Here is a 20,631-nt window from a genome sequence, read left to right on the forward strand (position 1 = left end):
CAGATGTTTTCTAAAGCAATGGTTTTCTAAACAATGAAAATTCACAGCGTACATGTAAAATTAAAGTGAGCTGCAAGTCGTCATAACTTTCATCGAACCTTTAGTATAAACGCGCCCGATCTCACGTCGGTGATGATGTACTGGGCAGAATTCACGGAAGATTCACGGTTTACCGATGAACCTCCGCAGCTGCGCCCACTCATCATCATTCACTCCGTGGATATGCTGTGATTTTTTTACGCTCGTTCACATTCGCTTACTCGCGTTCTCACACTCACTCACTCACTCACTCACTCACTCACTCACTCACTCACTCACTCACTCACTCACTCACTCACTCACTCACTCACTCACTCACTCACTCACTCACTCACTCACTCACTCACTCACTCACTCACTCACTCACTCACTCACTCACTCACTCACTCACTCACTCACTCACTCGCGTTCTCTTCCGCAGGCAACCAACTTTTCACACCAACTGAACCAATTTTTCACTTTTTCGGCGCTCACAAGTTTGAAATCTTAAGTGTCGTCCCAATTACAAATCATAAACAGCTTTAAAATGGCATACTGTCGCACTCATCTTTTCTGTACTCTGCGTGAAACATTGACGCATGCAACATTGAGGTGTGCTCACAAGCGTTTACATAATTATTTCCGTTCGAAATAGTCGTGCAGTTATTGGTGTACTGTGGGCTTTCCTGCAAAGCGAAACTCGTGCCTGGAAACTGAAGTTGTCTTGCACTGTAGGACGCAGCTGTAACGAGGCGAAGCCAAAGCAAGTACTTGCTCGGCATATTAGCATACGCATTCTTTTCGCGGTATAATTCACAGGGATAATTCACAATAACGTCATTCTCCGGCAGTACGGGTAAGTTTCAAGTGGGTCAATTTTGCCAAAAATCTTGACTAGTCATTTTAAGAAAAAGCGAGAGCGCGATTTCAGCTAAATGAGCGGTAACTCCAATTTTTCTTTTTTTTTTTCATTGGTTCGCGAGGCACGCAGTAGGTTTCCTACATGTCTCCGGTGAACTAAACCAGGCACTTGCTTTGTAGAATTATCTAAAAAAACGTATATACTCTATAGCCAAATCAATGAACGACTGTATAAGAGTCCTGGAGTAACGTAAGATGTTGAGGGAGCGCGTAGGCGAGCTGAATAGTGTAAGCCCTCAGAACAAAACATTCTTAAGTGTTACGACAGTTAAAGAACCTGCAGTGTAGCCGTTAATGTCGGGGCAAGGTCAGTGACGAGTCAGATGCAAAATGATTCATGTCTTTATTGCTAACGAGGGAAGCTGGCTGCAGTAATTCTGAATAAGCGCAATAAAAACATATGAAGGCGCTATCGCGACCTACTGTGCGCCACGGCCACATGTACACCGACGCGCTCAAAGAAGTTCGCAACGTTTGGCAGGGTTCAGTGGCTCGCCTGGAGCGCAGTGAAACGCTTCCGCAAACTGGGGCAGCTGTTGGAGTGGTAGATTGCACACAGCCTCACCATCTCCCTCGTCGATGCTGCCGACACACTGAAAGTAGCACATAGCGATGAACAACATCGGCAACCCTCGGTACTTCTCCAGTCCTTGCAAAGCGTTGTCCGAGGTCCGGCCGGTGAGTTCGTAGGCGTCCACGAGAGCGTTGAGACCAAAAGTTTGCGATTCGTAAAATTGAGGGTCAAAGACGCCGCCAAACTGACTCGCTATCAGGCACTCGGCTAGGGACATATTTTGGGGAATCACGGAGGTCTCGTAGAAGCCTAGAAGCAAGTCGCTCATCGCTTGAGTAATCTCGAGCCCGAAGCCGCCGTAGTTTACGGACGATGGCAGCATTGCATCGAACAGAGGAAATGACAGGGCGTAAGGCATTAACTGAAAGTCCCTTTTTTCGTAAGATATGACGTAATAGTTTAGGTGAAGCATAGACTGCAGCATGTCTTCCACCTCGGGCTCGTTCCTGACTAGTACCGAGTGCTGCCAGTTCTTCAAGAACGAGTCGGTCATGTCCGGCAGCTGGCCTCGGATTCTGGTTTCATTCTCTTCAGAGCTCTCTTCCATGTTGGAAAACACCGTCGCCAGCGAGCTCCAGTTGGCGACCACGGTGATGTTCTCGTCGAAATATGTCCAGTTGGAAAGACGTCGCCGGAAGGCGTTACGCACTGAGAGCGTCAATTCCCTAGCGATGGACCCTGCCTTGCCCTGGAGAACATCGGCGTTGTATCTCGCGAACAGTGCCTGCCTAGAGAAGAACATGGCTCTGGCGGCGCAGAAGATACCGTAGTAGATATGGCCCATGTTGTATTTGTCGTCGTAATAGTTGTAAATGAGCTCCCTGTTGGCGAACAGAGCGGCCACTTGGACCGTGAACCAGGAGACCAACTCGTGAAACAAGTCCGAGTCGTACGACCTCCAGAGTTTCAGCAATACGTTAACATAACGAATATTCGTCGTCATGAGTGAGGACACTTTGGTGAGATTCGCGTCAAGCTTCCGAAGAACCGCCATCCATTTCGCTTCGGTCAGGCCAATGTCCGTCGTATCCGGAAAACCCTCGACGCTGCCTGCGCGCACCGTCGAAGTTATATGGTACGGTAGGGTTGCTAGTGCATGCTCCTCCAAACCTTGCGTCTGGTTGTACGTTAAGGTGACTGTACCGTTGCCCCGCAAGCGATGCGCGAGAAACTCGAAGTAAGCCGCGCGATCTTCAGCCGCCTCCAGGCGCAAGTACTTCTCGTATGGGAATGAGAATAGCCTGCCCGGAGCTGCGACCAGCTCGACCGCACTGCCGTTGCCGTTAGCCACGACGTAGAAGTTGAGTAGCACGTCCCAGCCCAGCTTCATGGAGCAGTAGAGCAGCGTGTAAAGCACATCCGCGCCCGTAGACGGCTGTGGCCACACGATGCCGGCGTCGTCGAGCGCCTTCAGGACCGCCGGCAGCTCGTCTCTGCTACCTTCAAGCAGAGATACGCAGCTGCGGTACACGGCGGCAGCTCGTTGCTCCTCGTTTTGCCCCGTCGGCGGCACGGTGATGTCCTTCAGCGAGGCGGTAAGCCTGTCCAGCACGTGCAAGAACTGTAAGTCCCACACGTCACTCCTGTGCGCCTTCCGCCAGCCATCGCAAACGAAGCGCGTGAAACTCTTGCACGGGTTCACGGATTCGTTGAGCGATGCAAGGATCCGGGTCGAGTAGGCGAGGCAGGCATGCGTCGAGCACGGGCTCGATAGCGGCGCCACCGAATACCAGGAAGCCTTCATGATCGCCACTGCCACGACCGCCGCGAGCACAACAACCGCCAGTACGCACAGAGTGGCCCACAGAGGTCCGATGGACTGCAACAAAGAATCACCAAGCAAACAATAATCATCTTTCTAGGCAAACAATGACGTTAGCGGCACAAGAGTGAAAACGTGTTCAGCTTGTCGACAAATAGTGACTTTTGTTCGCCAAGAGTAAGCATAAAGCGATGGAAACTATTTGGGACCACAAACAAGTCGTTGCTTCAAGCGGTAATTTGTGGGCTGAGCACTGTCCTGTGCTTGCGCATTATCGAACCTCTATATATAGCGAACACCTAGCTAGCTACTTGTAGCCGAAAACTTCGTTTATTCGCGAGTTTCGTTAAGTCGAGGTTTGCATGTTTCAGCAGTGCAAATAAAGATGACTACACTTGTTCTGGAATATGGCACATTGACGACAGCGTAATTCGAAAAATAAATAAACTCCGTAAAAAATCGCGCTATCAACAGCACAGGTTTTCCTTTCGTGTATGAGGAGCGTATATGCCTGATAGACACGCACGAACGCATTTGTGCACGTCATGAGGCCGCTACTTACGTGTAGAGCGCTGAACCAGCGTTGGCTGAATGCTCGCAATCACTGAGCCATACCGCGCTCAGGAATGCAATATGGCAGCCCGGGTTGACGCCGATTCATGAACGTTAGATTATTTATTAAGGCGAAATCATTAGATGCCTCATCAAACGCGACAATTCGTCAGCGGCGTGAACACGAGTGATGCAAAAAATCATCCCGTGATGACGTCACCATATCGGCAAAACTTGGGACGTCATGACGTCCCATAACGTGACGTCACATGATGACGTTATCACACGACATCGTCGTTCGGTCAAATGTGGGCCGATCAGGCTACGTCATGACACTAACAAGCGCTACAGCATTCCGTACAGCGGGAACCGCTTTCCCGCGTTCACGGCTCAAGCTACGATCTCTGCCTCCCGTCTTCTTAAGTGCAGCGTGGTAGTGTATTCATGACCACAGGCGTAGGTTACCCTGTTACTGGGGAGCGCACACCTTGGCGTTTGTCTCCTTAAACGACAACGCTTTGAATGAGTGCATATCGAGTACCAGTGTTCTGTGCTTGCTGATGCCATCTTTGCGCAGGATTCAGCATATGCTGCGTCCACGTGTACGTTAACTATGTCAGCTACTACAAGGGTTAAATCGTGATCTTTGGCGTTAGTCGCCGGGATGGAGATGTGCCACTAGGCGTCAACGTAGGTGCATCCACGTCAAACGGCGCTACAGCTGCCAAACAACAATAGACATTGTGCAAGCTCTCATACATAAATTCTCGAAGACGCACAAGTTATGGACGCACCCGGTGACACGCAGTGTACCCAGTTCCAGTACGATCAGCGCTATTTCCACGTTTGATTCGTCACCCGCGTATGTATTTGGTTCCTCCATTGCTGACAACCTCACGCGGTCTAGCGTTCCCAGCGTGCCTGTTGGAAGAATTTCATTCTTGTTTCGATGTCGTCCGAACTTCTCTCGGCCGCACGTCCGCTCGAATCGCATCGATACTGGCGCCCAACCGACACTGCCGCAACGTACACATCGCGTATCTCCCGCAGAACGTCGTGTAATTAACGAGCAAGTCGACGACCTGCTTCGACGCGATGTAACTCGATCGACCCTCAAACAGCCCCTGGGCGTCTCCTGTCCTTGTTGTGAAGGATGGTTCTGTACCAGGGGCGTAGCCAGAAATTTTTTTCGGGGGGGGGGGGGGGGTTCAACTGTACTTTATGTATGTTCGTGCGTGCGTTTGTATGTGTGCGTGTATATATACGCAAGCAAAATTGAAAAATTTCGGGGGGGTTTGAACCCCCCCCAACCCCCCCCCCCCCCTTGGCTACGCCCCTGTTCTGTACAGTTCTGTGTGGACTACCGACGACTCAACAAGATCACTCTTAAGGACGTTTATCCACTACCGCGAATAGACGACGCGATCAGGGGCGTAGCCAGAAATCTTTTTCGGGGGGGGGGGGGGTTTCAACCATACTTTATGTATGTTCGTGCGTGCGTTTGTATGTGTGCGTGCCTATATACGCAAGCAAAACTGAAAAATTTCGGGGGGGGGGGTTGAACCCCCCCCCCCTTGGCTACGCCCCTGGACGCGATTGACAGCATGCAAGGAGCAGACTTCTTTTCATCTATCGATTTGCACTCAGGGTACTGGCAAGTACCCATGACTGATGACGCTCGATCGAAGACAGCCTTTGTCACACCTGACGGCTTGTACGAATTCAACGTCATGCCGTTTGGATTGTGCAATGCGCACGCGACCTTTGAGCGCATAATGTATACCGTTCTGCGCAACTTGAAATGGCACACGTGCTTGTGTAACCTCGACGACGTCGCCGTTTTCGCTCCGGACTTGTCCACGCATCTTCAACGCCTGCGGCATGTCTTGACGTGTCTGAGCAAAGTAGCTTTACAGCTGAATCTAAAGAAGTGCCATCTGCAGCACGGCAGCTGGAAATACTATAGGCTACGTCTTGCACAAGGACGGAATTATCCCCGTACCAGCCAAGCTTCAGGCCGTGGCCGAGTTCCCCAAACCTATCGTTCGTCAATGAACTACGCAGTTTCGTAGGACTGTGTTCCTACTTTCGGCGCTTCCATCTAAAGCACCTAGGAAGTAACGGAAACCTCAAATTGCGGTCGTCACAGTGCGACGACGCTTTTGCAGAGCTCCGTCGTTTGTTGACGTCTCCTCCCATATTACGTCACTACGACCCTACGGCCGCTACAGAGGTACACACGGACGCCAGCGGTGTTGGCCTCGGCGCTGTCCTTACGCAGAGAAAACCAGGGTTCCATGAATACGGCATGGTCACGAGTATATATCTTGCACCGTGGTCGTGGAATATGCAAATTGTACGCTTTATAAAGCCGACACCAATTACATCGTCACGAAAAAAGTATGCCTGGCGATCATCTGGGCCCTTACGAAGTGCCGACCTCATTGAATGGTCGCCCTTTTGATGTCGTTACCGACCATCATGCACTACGCTCCATGGTTGTCGTCAATGAAAGATCCCTCAGGCCGTCTCGCCCGCTGGGCACTTCGCCTGCAAGACCACGATATCCGCGTGCTAACCGCAACGAACGCTGCAGCAGGGCTTTATGCAGCAGCTGGCGCCGACGCCCTCTCGCGCTCCCCCTTGCCTGACGACAATGCCCACTGCTCAGTGTCTCACCTTGCCCTTTCTTCCATCGACTTCACACGATCGTCACCGAACAGCGCAAGGATCAGTGGATCGCCTCGCTGATAGACTTGTTCACTGATCCATCGGCAACACCAACCACTCGCGCGTTGCGTCGTCAAACCCACAATTTCGCCATTCGCGACGACCTACTTCACCGACGCAATTACAACGCCGACGGCGGCCAATGGTTTAGTAATACCCCGCAGTCTGCGTTTTGAAATATGCGAGTCGTTCCATTCTGATCCGACGTGTACGCACTCAGGAGTATCCGAAACTCACCACCACGTTTGACAACGGTACTTGTGGCGAGGGATGTACCGCTACGTGCAGAAATTCGTTCGCTCCTGCCTCGATTGTCAGCGCCGAAAAACTTGAACGCACCTGTCTCCAGGAGGTCTGCAACCTTTACCTTGCCCTAACCGGCCGTTTGGACGCGTTGGCATCGATGTACGGGCCGCTTCCTCTGACGTCGCCTGGTAACCGCTGGACCATCGCCGCTGTTGACCATCTCACGCGATACGCCGGAACAGCTGCCCTCACAGCGGAGCGTACGATGTTGCCTCCTTCCTGCTCCGCCGATTCATGCTGCGTCACGGTCCATCTCGAGCTGCTCAGCGATCGAGGCCATTGTCTTTTTGTCGGAAGTCGTCGAAGTCATTCTCAATGAGTCCCACGTTGTTCACCGCAAAACTACTGCATGCTTACCACCTGCAGACATCTTCAACGTGGAGCGACTCCCCGCTCATAGTGACAATCGGTTAGGTCGCCAGGCGGCTACCCGATGTAATTGTAGCGAAGCCTTGGAACTCTGTAATGGGTCGTCCTCTCCAGCGCCTTAGTGGGTCGTCCTCTTCGGCTCCTTTCTGAAAGAAGGCCGCTCGTGATGGGAGTATGTGCTACGCCTTCAATGACGCCATTGCGCATTGTCGCCGAGTGCCGTCCAATAAACACCTTTACAGTACAATAAACACTCAACTATACTCCTGTGACACGGTTCGTTTCGTGTTATACCGGTTCCTATGAAGAAGAGGTTCATCGATGTTTTTTTTTTTTACCTTAACGCCGAACAATTCTATCCAATTCAGGTGCAAGCGAAGAGCTTCGTAAGCTTCATCTGACCCCCCCCCCCCCCCCTCCAGAAAATCTTCAATTTTGAGATACACGCACACGTACAAACGCACGCACGAACATACATAAAGGGTGGTTGAGCCCCTACCGAACAAACTTCCCCCTACGCCCCTGTGTCAATAACATATATAGTCTGAAAACTTACGCGAGCCCGTTTTGACGTTACGTCGTAGAGCGGATCCTGGGGCAGAAGGGGTGAGCTGAAGGCTGGCTGTCTGAGGAAGGCTGCGGAGCCTGAGGGCGAGCTGGGCGAATGAGTTCTTGGACTCCATGCTAGGAACGTGGAGCTGCCTGGGCCCGACCGGTGCGACGCTGGGCTCTGCGCAACGTCCGCGTAACCATCGCGTGACATCGGGAGGTTGCCCGCGGCAGCGGTGTCCCTGGCAGTAGTAGAGGGACTACGACGCTGCGGTCCCGTTTGTGGCGCCCCGTCCGTGGGTCGCGTCAGGGGGCTGCCTCTGCCCAGGTGCGGTAAGCGGGCAGTGTGAACTCTGACTCCTGCGTCTGACAAGCGAAGAATTTAGGTCATATAAGTGACGTTGCCACCGGACCAAATGCACCGGACCAACTCAATCGCCAGTTAACCTAATTTCGCCTATGCAACGCCACAAAGTCGAGAGTGCAGAGTTTGACGAGCTGTGGCTATGCACACTGTTAACTATAAAACATACGTAATGCGGATTAGGGGGTAACAGCGGCATCGCAGCATTTAAAAGCGCGCTGTAAGAGAAAGAAAACGTGTTGATGAGCGCGAAAACCTATTGCGCGGGAGCTTTCCCGGACAAAGACATGCTGTGCCGCACCAACACACCTATCACCACAGGACTCCTCCGACTTCAATAAACGTTTACAACCCGCTGGCTGCCTACATAGCAACGAAACGCATATATAAGCGAACCATTAGCGCTGGTATTTAGGACTACACGTTGCAGCTCGCCGTAGACATGACAAGTTAAGCCTAAGCGCGGAAGCCGGTAGCGCGAAATAGTTATCTGTACCTTGGGCATGTCCTTGCACAGTCTGTTGAGGTATCGATGGAGAGAAGACGCCACTGTCAGGCGGACGCATGTCGAAGTCGTCTCGTTCGTCGGCGACTTGCCGCATAGAACGGCGGCTCTCGGGCGAGCCATGCTTGGTTCTTCTAGATCCCGCCTTTTTGAGTTTCTGGGCCTTAGCCTGCGGCGTCCGCGAGCTCGGGGTTGGCGAGGCATTCTTTGTTTGCTGCATTGAACGCCACACGCGTCTCTTGAAGACGAGTAGAACTGTGAAGCTACCGCTGCTGCTGTCCCCTGCTTGCTTGCTTGTTCCCTTTTGTTGTCCCCTGCTACCAAGAGGCCTATATGATCGTCTTCTTGGATCGCGCTCAGAGAATGCCGCGTGAGCGCGTACGCTTGTACTCAATGCTGTTCCTCGGCTGTGGCATATACCCACTGAGGGGCCAGGCCCGTATCCAGGGATGGGGTTGCCCCCCCCCCCCTTTTCCTCGAAATTTTGATAGAGGGAGGCGGTTTACCGAAAATAAATAACGAAAATAAGTGTTTTTCTCAAATAATCAAGGCCTTCAGCAAGTGGGCTCCCCCCGAAAATATTCCTGGCTACGGGCCTGTGAGGGGCACGGCCAAGAATTGAGCAGGCGTGCACTATAGGCGTTGCAAAATAAAGAACTACTATATTGAACCATTATATAGTATGTTTAATTGAGGGGCTTCTCTTCGTGCGAACAGGGCAACCCTGGAACACGTTATGGGAAGGTGACCCAGTGTGTTTATCACCGGATTAATTCTTACGGTTCATTAAAGTCTTCCTCAATCATTGGTTACGTCTGTCCGGAAATCTTAATTGGTGTTTGCGGCTCGTGTGTTCACTTCTTTATTTTCAGTGGATCAGTGGTGAGGGGTGGGATTTGGCCGAAGTCTGTTACATGGACGTTTTCGCCCGCGTACTACTTCATTCTTAGTGGACCAGTGCTGAGTAGTGGGGCTTGCCCAATTTGTGTGGCGCATACCCACAAGCTTTTGCGTACATAAATACGTACCTACGAAGGAGCCCGGCCCATAGCCAGGGGAGGGGGTCCCAAATTTCGGTTTCACCTAGTCATATAAAGCATCGCTGTAAAAGGCAGCTAGCAAGAGATATGCACTAAAAACAAAAGCTGCAAGTGGAAAGCGATACCTACTTAGATGTAGTGTAGAGAGAGGGAGATCGAAAGAGAGAGAGAGAGCTAAGTGAACCGCATGGAGGTTGAAAGCTCTATTGAAAGTCATATGCGAACTGGGTCATGCGCGAACGAGTGTTCGCTCATTTTGATATGCTTGGAAATTTTACTTCCGAGCTACAGTTCCACTGATGTATGTCAGGTTGTTAAATGGAATGGCGTAACAAGAGGATTGACGCGCCATTTATACGTATTATCTGTTCACTTCATTTGCAGACGTGAGCTACATAACACCATGGTAATACACTGAAAAAAGACCGCATTATTCATCATAAAGAATGTTATTTCGATAAAAACATGCTGTCATTACTTTTTAAAAGGCTGCACAAGTGGCCCGTCAAACCAACTACTCCTCTATTTAAAAATATAGAGGAGGCACTGGTCAAACTTATCGTCCATTATTTAAATAAAACTGTGGGCTGGTTTCTATCAGCAACCCGGCACCTGTAAACCCGTATCCTCTCGTAGCCTTTGTTCCTGAATCCAACCACAAATCAGCCTGTCGAGAATCCGCGGCACACGGGCGCGGGGGCAGATTACATATAGGACGCTTGCACATGCGGAACCGCAGACCTTTCCGACCTTTCGGACTCTGGCTACGGCAGGATACCAGACAACACACACTCAGGAAATCTAACGGATGTCTCATGGATGTCCCGGTTGATACGTTGGGATTATGCTAAAAAATCTACCAGAATGATCCAGAAAGGCTGACTAGTCCTGCTCCGGCCTACAGTGTGGCGGAGACATTTGAAACTGAAGTGAAGGAAGCGTCGGACAGTCAGCCAGTGAATGCAAAGTGGCCCGAGCGGAACCGGCCCGTGGCGGCGTTGCTCTTAGCTGGCGCGCCATAACTTCATTTACTTTTGGTAACTTGTCTTGAAAGGTGTTGACAGAAAACATAGAGGGTACGACGTCGGGCTGCTTACTCCTGAGAGCCCTCCACAGTATCCCATTTACACTCTTCGCGTGCTCCACGTTGGCTCCACGATCATAATAAACCGCTTTCCTATCACGTGTTGAGAGCTTGCATCTCATTTGTGGCTAAATGCTTTGAAATCGAGACTCGACACTGCCCCCTCTGCGACTGAATAGCGTACAACCATGCAATACCTCAGTCACCCTGTCATCGTAAAACTACACCATAGGCGTGTGCAGGGTCCTCCATTAGGGGGGCGGGTGTAGACAAGTTTCACCGAAGCCATCCTTCCTTCCCTCCCCCCCCCCCCCCCCCCCCCCCCACCGGTAGAGACATGGTGTGGTATAAGAAAAATATTCTCACACCGTGGTCGAGTCCAAAACAAAATGAGCTCCGCAATGGATGCAAAAATGAACATGGAGCGCTTCTCACAAAGGCCTGCCATTGGTCCCCGGCTTTTCGGGATAAAGGTGGGAAGTAAGATCTTTGCAACTTTACGGGTCCTTGGCCGCCATTATTGTAAAAAAAAACATGCGCAGCCACAACATTGCGCATTAAAAAATGACGTGAATGGTCCGACCCTGTCATTTATACGTATGGGGCAGAATTGGCGTCCCCCCCTCCCCCTGCTCACAGAACATAGTCACATTAAAATCTGCAGAAACCGTCTGATTACTTCTTTCAGTGCAAACACTCTTCAGATATATCTGCCCAAGCCGCCCTCCAAGCCACGGAATTCGCTCACATACGTAGTAAACCAGAAATTTCATGGCTCCGAAAGTTCCCATGCTGCATCTGAACGTGGTGCATTACATCTCATTCCGTTAAGCTATCCCTTTTTATAGCTGTTGTCAACGCAAATAATGTTGACACATAAAGCAACATCACATGCTCGAGAACGTAAACATTTATTGGTGCCATTTATTTTTCTGCAGGCATACACGCGCTTTGAGAACTGATCGGCTTCAGCTCGTTGACAGCAACATGCCCGTTGAACTGCTAAAACGGTTTCAACATTTTGTAATTTATATTATTGGCACTTATCACAATTCCTTCTTTCAAATCTTGTCAAAAATTAATTCTAGTCTGTAAGGACTATTGTCTTGCCTCAAATAACAGCTCATTTCACTTGCTGGACAGGGTCGTCTCAGAAGCGTCGAGCATGTCAAACACAGTTACATCGAACTGATTCACGCCCTAAACATAGTTCCGATATATAAATTAATAATAATAATACCTGGGGTTTAACGTCCCAAAAGCACGATATGATTATGAGGGACGCCGTAGTGGAGGGCTCCGGAAACCTCGAGCACCTGGGGTTCTTTAACGTGCACCTAAATCTCAGTACACGGGCCTCAAACATTTTTATAAATTAATTCTAATATATAGAAACATGAGTACGTACAACAGAATTTTAAGATTATTTAGTCATAGATGAGTTGATGACTAGAGCAATCGGGAGGCATTTGTGATATGAAAATAGAATAGCACCTCAAATTTTGGCGACGTGAAGTATCCTTCTTCCGTTCAAAAGTTGTTTGTACTGCACTTAAAACACGTCTTGAGGAGATGGAATGAAAGATACCCCATGGTATTTGTGGTGCTGCCACAAAACAGAAGCGCCATGTAGCAATTACGAAGTCGACAGTTACATGAAGTAACATAGGTGGTATGCATCTCAAGTGAAAACCAGTAATGTTCGTGTGCACACAATAGTTGATAGAGTGGGCGAACAAAGCAGCCATTATGAAATTGAGGTTCACCGCTGCTTATTAATGCTCAGCTAGTGGGCCTCTTGCTATCTTTAAGCTTTTTTTTTGGTCTGAAACTGAAGCTGAGCAGTAATCAAATCATGTGTGCTTAGCACAAATCCTACAGCTGCTTTCAAGATGCCCATACCTAAAACGCGCTAAATGATACACTGCTGTTCAAGTTAACACTTTATGGAAACCTTCATCTAGCGGTTCGGTCTAATTCTCAACTTTGACACCGACGTACAATATTCAGTGATGCAGTGCAGCATAAACCTGCATGGTCCGCACACCAATTCAACACAGAACACTGACAAACTGGCTCACATCTTTAATTTGAAAAACATATAAAACAGTATGCACAAACATTTCATATTTCAGCTCTGTGGCTGCTTCTGTCACAGGTGCCACCATCTGTGGCTCCCTGTGATGCAAAATAAAATGTGACTAGCTACTGACACTGTGCAGCTGCTAGTATACGTCTTCCAACATCTTAAAATATTGCATTGCCGCCTATTTGAGGAGTAGTATGCAGCACGTATTGAACATCCAGGAACTTATATGCATGCTAAAAACCTATCCTAAAAGTAACGGTAACAGACTCGAGCCCTATGAACAACACGGCCCTGCTTTGAAACCTGTACACTAGTCAACACATGCACGACACATCACGGTTCGGCAACTTCTGCAACAAGAGAAACCACCACGGTCTAGAGAGCTCCACATGGTTGTACAGTATGATGGCTCTCGGGGACAACAGCAGCACAGATCTACATTCCTGACTCAAGCTAATACCGCATGCCACCAGATAGCACACGCATCGCGCTACAGCTACATAACAGACATCATGCACCGTTGTGGGTGTCTCCGGGAAAGAGACTAAAAACGTTACGACTTTTTTTTTTTTTTTCCGCGAAAGCAGCCATTGGTGAGGGAGGCTGCTGCTGTGCCATGAAAGACAGACATACAGGTTTGACAACTTTGAGCACCCGGCTATAGAAGTGCAGCTGCCGTCATCAACCTACTGTGTTTTGCCACGTTTTCGCAAAGCCGTTTCGTAAAGGGGTCCGAGGGCTGCAGTGGCATGCTGCTGAGATTTCAAGCTGCCCTCTGATCGCCGTCTCCTGTGTTGTGTTGATGGGACATTTGAAAACAGTGGGCTGTTTTTTCCCCAGATGAAGGACAATGTAGTTTTTGTCTTTTGCAAACTGAGGGAGTACACTTTGCTGTTTGATGGCTGAAAGGAGTCCCAATGTGCTGGGCTCGGGCCGGGAAACCTTCAAAAGATGTCCGGGCATGAAGTGAAGTCTCGGTCCCAGTACTTGTCGTTGAACTGCCATTCGTCCTCGTGTGAGTGTGCCCCCTTGACATGGCGAAACCACCTGGGAAAATAAAACAAAGAAAAACACGAATATCAATAACCACCAAAGGTCTTGATTCGCTGAATGTGTACCGGAGCAAATCCTCCTACCACCTGTTGCCCATGTAAAGCTCGTGCCCTAGCTGAAGAGACGAAGAATTTTAGCACTGCGCTTGGCTAAATCCAGAGGCACTATCACTACAACCATCACTCTCACCATGCAACATTGTGATTGCACAAAAACAGATTGCAACACAGAAAATTGCCTGAAGTGTTTAACATAAACTAAAACATTGCTAGTGCCGTAAAATCCCTGAAGCGATAGTTAAAGACAATTGCAATATATTTTAACACTGTTTTATGCCGGGGTCCACCAAGTACATCCGTCATGGATATGACGTTGATAAAATGGACGCCAACGAGCGAGAAAGAAAAAAAACCAAGAAAAAGATACCCCCGGGAATCGAACCTAGGATCTTGCGGCTGCGACGGCAAGCGCCCGACGCCCTACCGACTAAGCTAAGTCGGCAGATGCTGCACACGGTGCGAACGCGCCTTATATCTTTCACACATTCTCTTCCGCACGGTGCTCTCTGTTGGCGGTGTAGGTAGGCGGCGCGGAGCGGGGCGGTGCCGCCGTCTGTGAGAGGTGAAAAGGTAATGCTTCACGATCGACACTTCCTAGCGCTTACTCCGAGATTGCACGCGATATCGAAGGTCATGGTTACAGCGTCTCGATACCAGCGAGTTACACTGGCCGCGCTGGCGTCGTCGAGGCACCCTTGACGCAGTTACGTTGGTTACGTTCTTTCTTTGCCTTTCGCTTCGTGTTAGCGTGTGTCGGCTCATAGGAGTAGTGCAGCTTCCACATGCACCAACGGGATTTCTCCGCCGCCGACTGCTTCGATTGCGAGAGCACCGACTAACAAAACTGCTGCAATACGCGATGCAGAAAGGATGCGATTTCAACGAGCGAATGTCGTGCCTTGGTGGAGCGAGACTAGCGCCTGCGAGAAAGAGCACAGTGGGACGCACACGTTTGCGGCTCAGGCTACGAACCTCTACCTCCCGTGTTGCTGAAGCGTAGTGTGTGGTAGTGTAAGCATGAGCGCAGGCATCGGTCACCCATTGCTAGAAAGCGCACATCGTGCCGTTTCTCTCCTTAATTGACGACGCTTTGAAGAAGTGCATACTGGGTACAAATGTTGATTATGAGCTTGTTGATATCATCCTTAAGCGGGATTCACGATTTGCTGTGTCCAAATATATGTTCACAACGTCAGCTACCACAACGGTTTAATCATGATCATGGGCGTTAGTCGTCGCGATAGAGACATGCCGTCAACATGGGTGCATCCACGTCAAAACGGTGCTGTAGCTGCCAAACACGAATAGACATTGTACAAGCTCTCATATATCACTACACAATAAGCACTACTTCTGTGAAGACACGTTTCACTTTCATGTTATACCGATTCCTATGACGGAGGGATCAGCCATGTTTTTTTTTATTCTCAATAAATTTTAATGAAGCTTGCCGAGATTATTTACATTTTTGTGCTGACTTCAAATATGCAATTATCTTTGTAGTACACTATGTAGTTTTAGAAATATGAATCATTTCATGTGCCTTTTTGGGAGCCAGATTTTTTTCCTTAACAGAGAGTTACGAAGTAAATCAGCGTATCACAATAATTTGGAATTGGAACTTTGTGCAGTAGAACAATAATGGTTGTTTCAAAGGAGTAATGACACAAAAATTTTACATCTTTTTCTGTTGCAATAAGTAGCTAACAATCCACTTATCATGGCTGGAAACTTTGTTTGCTTGAGCGCGCAACGGTTAATTATTAGGAGACGGTTTTATAGCACCCAGTCGCAGTTTTGGTTGCAGAGAGCGCTGAGTGAGGTGGGACCCAAAGTGCTTTTCATGTAAACATAGCTGGGTGTGCGAGCACAAAAAACCGTGTGCACATAGGTTGACAACTCTTTTCAACAAAGGCTTCCTGGGTGCCACTACAATCCCCTCTAGGATGTTGTAAATATGTGTTTCGACATCGACACACAGATCGCAGACATCACTGAAGTGAGACTTTGGCGTGAGATTGCTGTAATGGCTTTATCAAATTTAAAATGCAAGGCAGAATTTATTCTCTAAGTCGATAAATTGTGTAACTGAAATGGGAAACAGGACGGGATTGGATTCACTATGACTGCCTACAGTAATACCTCGTTAACTCGAAGTAGTAAAAACCAGAAAAAATTTCGAGATAAGCAGATTTTCGAGATAAGCAAAGTTGGGCAAATTCTATTGAGAAGTTCAGTTCTATCTAGAAACGTTATCCCTACTGACCAGTTTCTTAACAGGAGCGCCTAACTGGCTCTTTGTAAAGGTTTTGAAGAAAAATAATGACATACCAGCGCTATTAACCAGCTGTGTTTTTCGGCACTGCCTTTTTATTTAGTGCAGAGAGACCGACTAAGGCTGGTCTGCTTCTCAGTAACACTTGCACCTAGCAAGGCTTTCTCGAGTTGCTTAACACATCGCATGTGCCGATCATCCGCGCCGCTGCACTCAAATTTATTTCGCATCAAGCGATGCATGTTTCTTGTTTCGGCGGATGTCGTCACCCCTCGAGTAGCTGCGTCGACGCTGCCGCGATCACTGTGCGTGACGCCACGTTGTTTGGCTTAAGAAATTGGTCAAACCAGCCGGTGTTGCAGGCTAGGTCAGTTTAGCCCACCGCTAAGTCCAGAGAATCGGCCTTATCTGTCGATGTGACTGGAAGGGGCTCCTCTCGCACGATGCCACACATTCAGCGCCGTTTTGACGTCCGGAAACTTCGAGCCTCGAATCCGTTTCTTTGATTAGGGCTACCTTTCTTTCTTGCAGCATCAGTGACTTGTTTTGCTTTGGTGGCGTTATCCTCACCACATCGCACGGCCGACGAAAAAATCCGCGCGACGTGCCTTGCGTAAATAAAATGCTGAAATCGCATCTCTGACGGTAAACAAAATGCGTACGACCCGAGCTATTTTGCGGGGCCTGCTTATGTGCACGTCTATAGCGTCACATGACGTGACACAGGGTTGCTCGACAAAGTTGGTATGCCGCTAGGTTCCGACTTTACTTTCGGGAACAGTGTCCACTTCGTCGTAAACGCGGCAGCCTCGCGCGAACCTTGTGAAACGTATGACATTTTGCCGCTAGTATTTTGTGAAACGGTTTGACGGCGAAGTTTTGGTTCCATTCTCAGTCGAGATTTCGAGATAACCGAAAGTGGGCACGGAAATACTTCGAGATAAAGGGCAATAAATACATTGCACCCATGGGAAATTGTTCGGTACCGCGGAAAACTTCGACTTAGCCGATTTTTCGAGGTATGCGAGTTCGAGTTAACGAGGTATTACTGTATATGACTCTGGTTCGGCAGAGATCTACAGAATCTAGTTTGAAACCCCCTAGCTTAAATGGATGAAATTGGGACATAAAAGCACCTGAGAAGAAGCTAAGCACAGTGTATTATTCAGGTACTCTGTTACTTCACCTTAAGGGGAGACACTGCTCTTAAAGAAATCTTTTATTTCTTGATGAATTTTGATGAAACTTGCCAAGTTCAGTGCGCTTATTTTAATTACGCAGTTATTTTTCCAGAATAATGTGTAGTTTTTAAAATACAAAATACTTCATGTACCTGTTGGGGAGCAAGACTTTTCCTAAATTGAGAGAGTTACAAAATAAACCAGCATATCACAATAATCTGGAGTCAGAACTGTGTGCAATACAGCAAAAATGGATCTTATAAACCAGTTTGAACAAAAGTTACGTTGTGCTGAACATTCACAAGTAGGTCAATGTCAGGCTAGGATTTCACTCATGAATGTTCGACATGCCATAGATTTGGTTCAAAGTGGTTTAGAACATCCATTTTGTTGTACCACACAGAGTTCTGACTTCAGATTATTGTGATATGCTGATTTACTTTGTTTAGGAAAAATCTTGCTCCTCCAAAGGTACACAAAACATTTTGTATTTTAACAACTGCACATTATACTAGAAAAATAACTGCATATTTGAAATCAGCACACACACACACAAATATAAACTCAACAATTCTCATCAAAATTGATCAAGAAAAAAAAAAAAGCTTAAGTGCCATGCCCCTGCCCAGTGTTGCCAGGTCGAAAAGACAAAAATAGCCAAGAAATTAGAAAAACTAGCAAAAAAGTAGCCAACTTGAGCCAAGGGCAGTCAAAGTGGCCAAAAGTAGCCACGCGTGTGGGAAAACAACTGTGACATTTTTTTTTTTAAATGACTAAATGCAAAAGCCTTTTGGCGTAAGAGTAAATAAGTTGAGCAAGAAGACTTCAAAATCACAACTGCCAAGAGTAAAGCTAGAACTGTTGAATTTAGTAATCATTTCATGCAAGACAACTTAGTTTCTTCAGCTGTTGAAGAAATGACGCTCTCTTCATGCATCTTGTGTAACTTTTCTTAAAGGAACCAGAAGAAACAGCCTTGTGGCGACAATAGAGATGAGTACTGCATGAGTGCGCTCAAAATCACAATTGCTGGAATTGAAGAATAATTACTTTTGCAATTGTTTCTCGCGTGATGACCAAGTCCGAGCAGTTAATATTCCTGAATCGCAGTCCGTACCTAATCCTAAGAAATAATTCAGACAGTTTGTCGGTTATCAGATTTCTGATATCGATGAGTGCAGAGCATCTTGGATGCGGAGCCCTTTAGATTGTCATGTTCACTTCCAATCACAGTTTAAAGTTGCGTTCAGCAATAGGCGGTCGGCAAAATCAGGCACCATGTAACAGTTCCCCTCGAGTCCCAGCCACGTATCCAAAGGTCTTTTCGTTTTAAAGACGATAGTCTTTCTTGGGGAACTTAAACGCAGAAATTTTGGTCTTTCTGTCTGTCTGTCTGTCACCCGATTCAGCCAGCCGGCCAAAGTTGAACCACTTGCTTACCGCCCACCCATCTTGAACTGGTACGGCTGTTCATACTTGTGAATGTTGTCGATCAAAAAGTAAATATTACGCATATCTGAGGCGCAACATCACTAGGTAAGTATCAGGTGGTGTGTTCCTTTAAAGGGGTCATGAACCACTTTTCCAAGTAATGATGTAATGACCTCAGTATCGGAGTTTACTGCCTCCCGAATCGATTGCCGCAAAAATTTCTCGAATCCGTCAAGAATCAGCGGAGTTACGGAGGTTTGGGAGACGGCCGCTAGGGGGCCAACGTGAGCGGATGCCTGCAACGTCGGCTCTGGCAAACGGTACGTGCTACTCCTACCCAATCTCTTCTACGGCCACTAAACTGCTCGAACAGCGACACAAGTGCCTAAGGAACACAGAGACACCGCCCATTCCGGGCAAGCTCCGACCTTCTGTGTGCTACGAACAATTAGTGCACCGAGACGCTGACCCTCCGAGCTAAGCCTCTCTGGGACTCCGCACCTCCGCCGACACTGCCAGCGACGCCTGCCGTTATCATGGAAGTAGCGGTTGAAGGCCACACCATCACTGCAGAAGAGTTCCAGGCAGACCATTGGACACCTGTTCTCTACAAGGCCTACGCGTCCCGACCAGCCAGTTCACCGAAACCGCTTCCCTACCCCAACGCTACCTTCGAGGCGGCTAACCCAAACGCCAGGAACGCGGCGCACGACGCAGCAGCCGCAACTGGCAGCGGCACGACGCCAGCCCGCTTACCACCTGCGACCAAGGAGACTCGAATCACTGTGAAACGCAGCAAGCAGCTGCCACCGCTCCCACCGAACGCTATTCGCGTCGTCGTTCGCCCACGAGGTGAACTGCGACTTCGAGATATCCCAACCCCTCGACTCACGAAGGCAGTGCAGGCCGAACTCCAGATCACTCTACCCGACGACTTCTGTCTGCGCATCCACCCCACCAATAATACATTCACTGCGGCTACGACACACTCCTCAACAGCTGAGATTCTGAAGACGCTGACCTCACTCACTATTGGAGACCATACCTACCCATGCGTGGCGTACGTGGCAGCTCCACCGGGCGCTACAAGAGGAGTCATCTCAAACGCCTTTGACGACGAGACCCCAACGCAGCTGTACCAAGACCTGGTCAGACGAAATCCGGAGTACACCATACTCGCAGCTCGACGGATGGGGAAGACGCACTCCATTCTCATCACCTTCGACGCAAATGAAGTCCCGCACTCCATTAAATATATGGGAGCCATTCACCGCTGCACTCCGTACCGTGGCAGTCCGGATGCCTGTACGAATTGCAGACAGCCTGGTCATCGTTATGACGTCTGCCCAAACCCCAAGTCTAATCTTTGCCCACGTTGCGGCACACAACACCTGCCCCAAGAACCTCCTTGCACGCCCAAGTGCATTCTGTGCGAGGGCTCTCACCTTACCGGCACTGGATCATGCAAAGGACGAAACCTTCACCAACCACGCAAACAGACAAAGCAACCAGAAACGCAGCAACAAGAACCGGTCGTACACGGGGACAACTTTCCCCAGTTGTCGTCAGGGCCCATTCAGCCCACCCAGCCCAGCCAACAAAAGCAAGCCTGGACCGGGCCGCTGAACAAAGACTGGGGCCCTTCCCGCTCTTACTCCAAGCACGCATCATTCTTGACAGCGACTCCCACTCTACAAGACGCCCTGGCGAAGTCTCGGGAGGAGGCAGCGGCGGCCAAAGCAGAAGCTCAAGCAGCTCGAGCAGAAGCC

The 20,631-nt window shown here is 49.0% G+C and overlaps 2 protein-coding genes across 2 annotated transcripts in view; both read right to left on the bottom strand.

Annotated features, from left to right (window-relative positions):
* Positions 1 to 1,394: 1,394 nt before the first annotated feature.
* On the bottom strand, positions 1,395 to 8,870 carry LOC119381735 (endothelin-converting enzyme 1). Its single transcript, XM_037649501.1, has 3 exons — positions 8,642 to 8,870; positions 7,789 to 8,141; positions 1,395 to 3,332 (listed from the first exon to the last, which is right to left on the bottom strand). The coding sequence occupies exons 1-3, from the start codon at positions 8,868 to 8,870 to the stop codon at positions 1,395 to 1,397; spliced, it is 2,520 nt and encodes an 839-aa protein (XP_037505429.1).
* Positions 8,871 to 12,844: 3,974 nt separating this feature from the next.
* The window catches only part of LOC119383376 (oxysterol-binding protein-related protein 1), a 115,757-nt gene continuing 107,970 nt past the window's right edge, over positions 12,845 to 20,631 (bottom strand). Inside the window, exon 25 of the mRNA XM_037651477.2 lies at positions 12,845 to 13,910. Coding sequence (XP_037507405.1) covers positions 13,808 to 13,910 — 103 coding nt within the window. The 3' untranslated portion in view covers positions 12,845 to 13,807. The remainder of the gene's footprint in view (positions 13,911 to 20,631) is intronic.

The sequence above is a fragment of the Rhipicephalus sanguineus genome, chromosome 2, assembly GCF_013339695.2.
Source record: "Rhipicephalus sanguineus isolate Rsan-2018 chromosome 2, BIME_Rsan_1.4, whole genome shotgun sequence".
Classification (NCBI taxonomy): domain Eukaryota; kingdom Metazoa; phylum Arthropoda; class Arachnida; order Ixodida; family Ixodidae; genus Rhipicephalus; species Rhipicephalus sanguineus.